The sequence below is a fragment of the Sparus aurata genome, chromosome 4 (genome assembly GCF_900880675.1).
Source record: "Sparus aurata chromosome 4, fSpaAur1.1, whole genome shotgun sequence".
Classification (NCBI taxonomy): Eukaryota; Metazoa; Chordata; class Actinopteri; order Spariformes; family Sparidae; genus Sparus; species Sparus aurata.
Window position 1 is genome coordinate 23,941,906 of NC_044190.1, and position 9,070 is coordinate 23,950,975.

The window sequence follows — 9,070 nt, forward strand, 5'->3', positions numbered from 1 at the left end:
GAGCTTGATCCTGTGAAACACATTAAAATCAGGCCTATTCCAATTTGCATTAAATTACATTCAATGGAAATTACTTCTTGAGACTCCAGCACAAATCCACTTTTCCAATGTCATTCAGCCTCTCAATAATGAAGGAACTGAACTGTGTGTGTGTGTGTGTGTGTGTGTGTGTGTGTGTGTGTGTGTGTGTGTGTGTGTGTGTGTGTGTTTGAGGGCTAGTATCTGTTTATTTATTTATTCATTTAAACCTATTGATCCGCACATGAGTGATCAGGTTCAGTGTTTTCTACGGGCTGTTGAGCAGTCACGACATGCCAATAATAATAAATAAATAAATAAATAAATACATAAATAAAAACAAAATAAATCACAGCTTCTTGCAGTGATACAGGATGTGCAGTGGAGGCTGAAGGCCACAGTCAGCAGGGGGGATTTTGTCAGCGACGTTAATCAGCGCTGAATGAAACAGATCAGCATCGGAGCTCCCCCCGCTCTCTCTGCGGTGGTACAGCCCATAGGAGCGAGGAGCGTCTGGCTCCGCACAGCCTCCCTGCTCATTCAAGAAACGGCGACTCCTCTACTTCGTGTTTGCATTCAGGGAGGAAGGACACGGAGGAGAGAGGAGAGAAGAGGAGAGAGAGGAGAGGAGAGGAGCGTTCAGGGTCTTCATTCTCGCCTTTTTCTTCTCCCAGCAGCCCCAGTCCGTCCAGCTTCACCGGAGACATGGAGGGAGTGAGCAGCAACAGGAGCATGTCTTACAGCAGATGGAGTTATGACAGGTGAGATTTTTTTTTTTTTCAGATGATGGCAAAGTGTGCGTGAAAAAAACCCAAAAAACAATAACAACCACACACACACACATCTCAGCTTTTCATCCCAGTGTGTTTGTTTGTGTTGTCACGCTAGGCCGGTATTGTGAAGATAGGAGGCAGCAGACCCCCCTCCCCTCCCCTCCCTCCTGTCTAATGAGTTGACAGGTGCAGCGGATTTGGGGAATGAGAGAGTATTAAAGTGGCTTCAGCATCATGTTGTGTCTGCTGGCAGATGTATGGTGATGCTCGCTCCACTCTGTGTTTGCATGTCCGTGTTGTCCTCGGACAAGCTCACCGTCACCAAAACATCTCCACAGGGACGGTTCGAGTGTTCATGTTACTTGCTCATGTACTTCAATGCTGCTTTTAGTCCATCTCCACAACAGACCACACTAATAGGTTCATCTATCTATTTATGGATGACTTTACATTTTATGCTGAAATTTTGTGCGCTGGAGAATTGACAACATGTATTTATTGTATAGACTTAATGGAGCAATTTGGAAGATATGGCCGGATTTTTTGTTTAAAATATAAAGTAATTATAAGAATTTAAAAACGACAGACATCTGTGTGTAGTTTGTAGTCCTACATCCAGTTCCCATATCTCAAAGCTTGAGGTTTCTGAATCGGGTTTTTCAGTTAAATGCCTGAAATGAGGTCTTGAGATATTCACACATTGCATGATAACTGCTCAAAATATTTGAATTTATTCCTTACGAAACAGGAAAATACAACTGTACACTTTCCAAACTGAAGTCTCTCTCTCTTACCAAACTAAGGCTAACTTAACTCATCATAACATTTATTTCAAACACAAAACCCACCAAAACAGTCTTGGCTTGTCTTTCCACAATTACATCTGGTAAGGTCAAAATAAATTCTTTGCAGAATAAGATGAGAAGATATTCCCACTCTACACGCCATTTTAACCTGCTGCTGTAGTCTCACTCTCTGCTGCTTCTTGTCATCCTCAAAGTTATAGTTATGGTCAGAATCATTGTAAATTGCCTCCATACTGTATCCCCAGTTGTTAAACTTACCTCAGTCTTATTTACCTCAGTCAGAAGGCTGTGGTGACCCCCCGTGATTGGAGGTACCAGCGCATGCAAACTCTAAGGCTAGCGCCACTGCTAACTGAGCCATGAGCTAATTAGCTATCAGTGGCTAGCTACAGCCAGTTAGCACTGAGCAGCAGTTGACAGTTACTCTTGTGAAATGCTGCTTCCTATGTTTTTGGAGCTACCCTGGAATTCTGGCCATATCCCACACATCACATCTTTAAAATCATCTGTGCATTAGTCAGATTATGTGTGTAAACAATTAATGTCCTTCAGTCACAGAGCTGCTGGACTCATTAGCCAGGAAGTTGGCAGGCTATTGCTATTTAAAAAAACAAATGTTTTGAGCAAATGGATGATTGTTCTCCGAGGAGCGGTTGATGACACATCGCAAAATGTTTGTGCGCATGTGTGATGTCATCGGCACAGTGTCGGACATAAGTGTGAATGAGTCAGTTTGAATGGCCATGACAAGTAAAATTGACTCATGGTGAAAAAACAGTGCAAGTATGTTTCAAGTACACAGAATCATATTTGAGTATAAATTCAGTCAACACATATCAAACCTCCAGTAGCTAATCAATTCCTCCTTCGCCTTACTCAGCCAATAATTTAGGGTACAGTGGATGGTTGGAGATACTGTTGCTATATCCGTGGAGGAGGTTTTATCCTGACAACACAGTATACATTGGCTCACACAGTATAATTGGTATTCTGAATCTGTGCTTGGACATCCCATGAGACTGCTGGCAGAGCCTGTGGTCTCCTAGCCTCCTAAGAGTTCTCTCAGCACTGTGAAACAATGTTCAATGTGTGCAACCACTTAAACAAGGCCTTGAAGAGGAGAGGATTGTTTGCTTTTAAAGCAATATCATCTAATACTTTTTCATCAGAAAATCTCTCGCTGCAGTTTCAGGGATTGTGTTGGGTGTGAAATTGATCATTTAGACAGATTGCGAACTCTTTCTCGCGGCTAAAATCAATCCAAGACTCGAGTGTTATGTTAATGTGTAATCTTCAGCTTCAGCTTCATGGGTCAGATTTGGGGGAAAGTGCAGGTGCAACACATCAGAAAAAACAGTCTCATTTTCAGTCGTACTGGCAGGTGTTACTGTTTTGTTTTTTGTGCCTTTGGCAGCCAATTTGTAACATGCAGGAACATAAAAGTGAAATGTGCAGATGCAGATTTTTGTCAGAGAGCAGTTTGTTCTCGAGTGGCGTGCACAGACTCTCTGAGGAGCAGGGTTGAAAATTAAAAAATGTCATCTGTTCTGCATGTGTTAGCATGGGCGCCATTTTGAAGGTATAATGTGTTGGAATTCTCAAAAATGACCAGACCTGTCATATATTTGTTGAGTTGTGTACGTACAACATCCCAAATGTTTCCAACAATGTTCTAAATCAGAAAATCTACAATTGTCCTGAAGGTATTGATGTGGTTCATTTGGTCACAAGTTGCTAGGAGAGAGTGACAGATTAAGGAAGGAAGTAGTTGAATGTTTGTGAACATTTCTGCCTGAGTCACATCAGATAAACGTCTTCGTCATCAGCAGTGGTGGTTCTTTAATGGTGTATTCAACGTAAGCAAAGTAAGTTCAACTGCAGCATCATTTGTATTAATTTATAAGTGTTTATTCGGCCAAAATAGCCAGAGAATTTTAGAAATAAGTTAGCGAGTGAGTTGGAACTCAGGTTAACCACTGAACTCAAAACCCACCAGAGACTACAGTTCCCTCTCTTCTTTTACCCTTCTTCTCTCTGTAACTTTACATTCATGAAGTAAAGAAGTAAATGAACATTTCCCATCCAGCTCTGTCAACAACAGCGGTAAACTCGCTGCTGCAGTCGGGTTGAAAAACAGTATAAACTTAATAATCCAAAAACTTGAAAACTCATCTTTGAGCTCTCCTGCAGTCGGTGAACTGCTCTGGATCACATCTGAATCCGATGCAGCTCGGCCTGTTCATTCCTTCCAGACAGCAAGCTATGCACCCACCTCGCTCTGATCAGCTGAGCAGCAGCAACGTCCCCTGCTCCACCTCACCCTACACACGACGCCCATCTCATGTGTTTAGATTAAATGGTAGGAACATACATGCCAAAACATGGACACGAACATGTCTGTGTCCCAACCCCCAATGCAGTATTCACAATGACCATTTCCCCTCCACATTAAATGCTGACCTGTGGTACTTATTTTCTCCGTTTAATGGCTGTGTGGGTGTACAGACTGTGCTCGTCTGACCTCCTGATTCATTTTTTCGAAGTCCTCTTGTCAGGAGAGGCTACACCTTTATCTTTTCCCGCTGAGTTCATGAACTCTAGTGGACAGAACTCTAATTACCAAGAATAAGTGAGAATGCCTGTGTGGGAGTTTGGGGGCCTTGCAATGAGACATGACTGTGTATCAGTAGTGTATAAGCTGGAGTCGTCGCGCTCGGAACATAACCACTCTGCTTTTCAAAGATAGCTTTCTTCTTATGACAGCAGACAAAGACAAATACTGCACTGTACACTGAGCTCTATGTGATAATAATAAATGATATACTTATGCTGCTGAGCTAACTTTAATGTCACAGGTTGGTACAGAATCAAGCCATTGATTTCATAGTTATTTTAAGTCGATAACGTTTGAATTGGTCGTCCCATACAGAGGCTACCTGCTAGCTCAGCACGAACACTGCCTTGTAAAGTGAGTTCACTGGCCAAGTTTCATTGAGTGGTTCTTTTCCTGCCAGCTGATGACATTAACAACAGCTGATGAAGTCTGCCAGTAAAAATGTGGTATCTCAGCAGATGAGAAACTGTATCCTTGCTGTTGTAAATGCAGCCAAATGTTGACCACAGGGAAAATGGTAATTGTAGTTTGTCATGAAGTTTGATTGGAAGTAAAGCTCAGATTGAGTGAATTGAGCCCTGTCAAAGTAAACACAGGTATAGGAAGCATTTAGAATGTGGGTTGGACAATCAAAAACAAAAACAGGTTTGGGCGTTCCTTACTAGAAAAGTTTAAACAGAATAGATCATTTCTTGTATTCAGGTGCCTCTTAAACTGACTATACTTGTGTTAGAAATATTATGAGTAGGCCTATATTTTGTAATGCAAACCAGAGGAAGTGTTTGGCACCAGATCATGTAATTGGAAATATTAAAAAGCTGAAAGAGGTACAGAAATTCATTAAATGACTGAATCATAATATCATGTGGCACCGGCCCCTGATATACTGTATATTTTTATTGGCTAAAAGTACATTTGCTGGGGCGCTGTTTAGCTCAGTGGGTAGAGTGTGCGTCCCATGTGCCAAGGCTCTGCAGCGGACCCGGGTTCAACTCCTAGCCTGGGTCCCTTTTCCTGTTCTATCAATAAGGCCAACAAAAATATTTACAAAAAAAAAAAAAGTACATTTGCTAACATTTCAAATGGCAAATAAAATAAATCCAAAACATTGAACCAACGATGAGGCCCAGGTGTATAAACTAATGTAATTATGAAATTGAAGTGACATTTAAAAGATTCAGAGATTATTTTAGAAATGAAAGCTTACAGCTGGTGCTCCTCCCTGCCTTGATCGCCGTTATCCCTTCTTGGTTAGTTGTGGCTGGTGGCTGTAGCTCAAGGAGGTAGAGCCATCGTCTTTTTATCGGAAGGTCGATTGTTCGATTCCCCTGAGCTGCATGTCGAAGTGTCCTTGGCAAGATGCTGAACCCCAAACTGCTCCTGATGTAAATGTAAATCTTTGCTCACTTGCCCCTTCTTTGCCTCTTTATTTCATCCCTTTCTTTTTCTCCCTCCTTTTTAGTCTAATTTGCCATCTTACATTCCTATTTCCCACCTACGTGCTTTGCACAGGGCTTTTTTGTTTTGTGGTGATGTTGTGTGACCCAGCTTAGCTCATGTGTATGGTTGTGCTTGCTATGTGTCAGTCCGCCCTGGTGTCTGGTCTCAGTGCAAGCCTGGTATAGAACTTCATTTATTTGGACATGTTTCCAATAAGCAAGCAGACTGGATTTGATAATGGAGCACTGAAAAAACTCAGAGGTGCCGGTGCATTTTAAAAATGGTAAAAGTGGGTCGGTCTAAAGAATTAATTTAAAATAGTCCCAGCCTTGTGTAAACCTATTCATGCTGCTCAGACTGGTATTGTGGTATTGAGTATAGTCATGTCTTGTAATCCATGGTGAAGCCTGTTTGTTCTTGGACCTACAGCACGTACGATCACACTGTGTCCTGGCACCCACTCTGTAAACACTGTATCCTAGAGATAGAGGGGGGCAAGGTGGGCTGACAAAGATACAATTCAGAGCCTGCAGATCTCAGAACAGAATGCATGAATCTCCAAGTGTACATCGTGTCCCTACCCATCAAACCACAGGATGGAAACAGTCAGCAGTGAAACTTACATAGTTATACAAGATTCCCCTAAATTTCTCTCACTTGTTATGTGATGCGATGATTAGCTGAAAAGACTCCTGACCTCTCACTGTTGAGATTGGAAAAAGTGTCACTGATTATCTTTTGGATAAAAACATCTCTCAGCTACAGTTGATGCAAGAGATGGAAATCAATTCTGTCTCCGAAGGCACATCTCTCCTGAGTTTTTGCCTCATTCCTTCCTGACATGTCTCCAACAGGATGGAGGATTCGCTGTTTTGAATTGGTCGACAATCGTATAATGTGTCACATAGAGAGAAGTCTTGCAAATCAGCTCACCAATCTTCGGTTTCACACAAAAGCTCAAGGCTAGTATTGATGCTAGTCTGGCCAGTGGTTAATGAGACAGACAGCTGACAGCACACTATCTATTTTATCTTTTCTCAGAGTGTCTGTTTCATTCTGTACACACCACTCCTGTATTTAGTATTTTTATGCCCAAAAACTGAGCTCCTCAAAAACAGTCAGGTTTAGCTAGAACGGGACAAAACGGAACATCTGGAAGACAGCGGCACAAGACACTGTTGAGGGCTGTAAAGTTCATTTAAATCTCAATCATTTAAAGGTGCTGATCATGCAGGTTTTATCAAACTATATTTATGGTGATTTTGTCTTCGCAGGCAGACATTTGCAAATGTTGTAGTGCGGCCGCAAAGGAAGGCCTGGCTAGCAAGTGTGCTTTATGAACAATGGTACTGAAACATTATTGGAGAATATGATGCTCAGAAGGTTTAACTTGCTGATACTCAGCCTAGTAAGTGACACAAATTGGCTGTGATGCCTTGTTTATTTTTTGCAGACGTAGATTTATATCGATAAAGATGTCTTTTTTTTATCAGAGCTGATGTTTCAGCCTTGGTTTGAGGTTTGTACCTACCTGTATTGTTTGGATAGATCGATAAAGGTGTCTATGATGTCTGTTAAGAGCTGATGTTTAACTTTTTCTCTATATCTATTAGAAGTCTGCCAGAATTAATGTGTGTTTCAATGTTTTAGAAGGTGTTTGCTGTAAATGTTTGTAGATTTGAAGCAGTGTTTTTCTCCTACCTACCTTTCTTCAAAGTTTTTAGTCACTCAAGTTCTCTGTATTGTTGGTTGCCTCCCCAGCGGTGGAGAATAACTGTCTGATCACCATCACGTGTGTCATCAGGATGTGGCCTATATGAGATATCAGTGCCTGTTACCATGGTTGTTGATCTTGAGGAAGGCCTGAGGACCGAAACGCCATCAGAATAAAAAGAAAAATGCACATGGAGCCAGTGTGTGTACGACACTATTTTCTGCTTTCAAGTCCACTTCCAGTGATTAGCTTCTCTCTACAGTGCTTGGTGTGTGTTACTTTCCTATAAGGTCTTGTTTTGTTCTGTGAAGAGGACAACAATTGAATTAAAAAATTTTCTTCCAGTTAAAATTTTTTCATGCCACTGCAGATCTTTGGAAAAAAAACAAAAAAAAAAACATGACGAGTTATTTTTTCGGATGCACGTCGCATTCACATGTAAACAGAGGTTCTGTATTTTGCTGGCTTGGTGTGGAAGTAATCTCAGTCTGTGTTTGTTGGGGGGCTTTGCATTGTTTGCACAGTGGCCATATTTTCGAGCCTGCGTTATTGTCTTTGAATTTCAGCTGTGCTCATTAGCAATCTATGCAGCTGACTGAGGAGGCATGAATTTTATCCGGACAATAAGACATTTCAGATTGGTTCAGACATGCATGAGGAGTTGAAATAAATTAGGGTTGTGAGGTGCTTTAAAATAAATTTGTTGGCGCTCACCCAGCAGCTGGGTTAATCGGAGGTGTGCTCATGTCTGTTCAGGTTGTGATGAAGGTGTGAAACGGCCTTGACAAAAGCTGTAGACAGAGTATGCACTCTATCTCCTTAGAAAGAGCAAGAAAATATGTCATCATAATTTTAATGGATTAATTCAATATGTAAAATAAAACATTTTGGCTTTTAAGATTACAGCCCAGTCCTAAGTGCCTCATTTCTAACACTGGTCACCAGCTGAATATGTAGTCACACACGGTACTAAGTGCTCCTGCAGTGGAAATCCGTGGTGTGTTTGGGGGCATCGTGGGTGGCTTTAAAAAATGAGTCACATACGAACTGAGTACCTCAGTTGAAATTTCACACCAAACAAAAGGGTAGAGATAAATTCACCAGTATCCATCTATGATGTTTTCCAGTTTAAAAGAAACTCCATTTTACTGGTCAGAAAAATAAAAACATTGCAGACGAGAGTCGGCCAGACGTTGAGTTGAGAGACAAAATGTAATATTGTTGTCATGAAGCTCCCAACCAGAAACAAACTGAAAGAGCAACAGTATACTCACCCCCTAGTGGTCTTACCCAGAAAATAGATAAATTAATAAAACAACAATGTCTGGTCAGTCCAACAACATCATTGCCAGGTCCTATGACATCCACCATTTCCAGGTGGGAAACATTTTGTATTATATTCTGTGGGCAGGAGGTCTCTACACAGAGCTCCATAAGTTGTATGTAGAATTTTATAATCATTAGATTATAGAAATCTAGTGATGAGGTTGAGGACGGAAGAGCCACTAAACAACTTCTTTATTTCAACCAATCATGTATTAGTTTTTTCCATAGTGCAATGTGTCGGTCATTTGTCTTGATAGAAAAGTCACTCCATCTCCCAAATGATTTGAGAATATGTGTATTTCAGTGTTTCATATTTCAGTGAATCTACAAAATTCCTATTGTATTGATATGTGTGTTCAATTATTGTTATTAAAAAAAA

General features: G+C 41.0%; 1 protein-coding gene across 1 annotated transcript in view; it reads left to right on the forward strand.

The window, feature by feature from the left end:
- The first annotated feature begins 494 nt into the window (after nucleotides 1–494).
- The window catches only part of tub (TUB bipartite transcription factor), a 72,923-nt gene continuing 64,347 nt past the window's right edge, over nucleotides 495–9,070 (forward strand). The window contains exon 1 of the mRNA XM_030413645.1: nucleotides 495–779. Within this exon, the coding sequence (XP_030269505.1) occupies nucleotides 724–779 (56 nt within the window). The 5' untranslated portion in view covers nucleotides 495–723. The remainder of the gene's footprint in view (nucleotides 780–9,070) is intronic.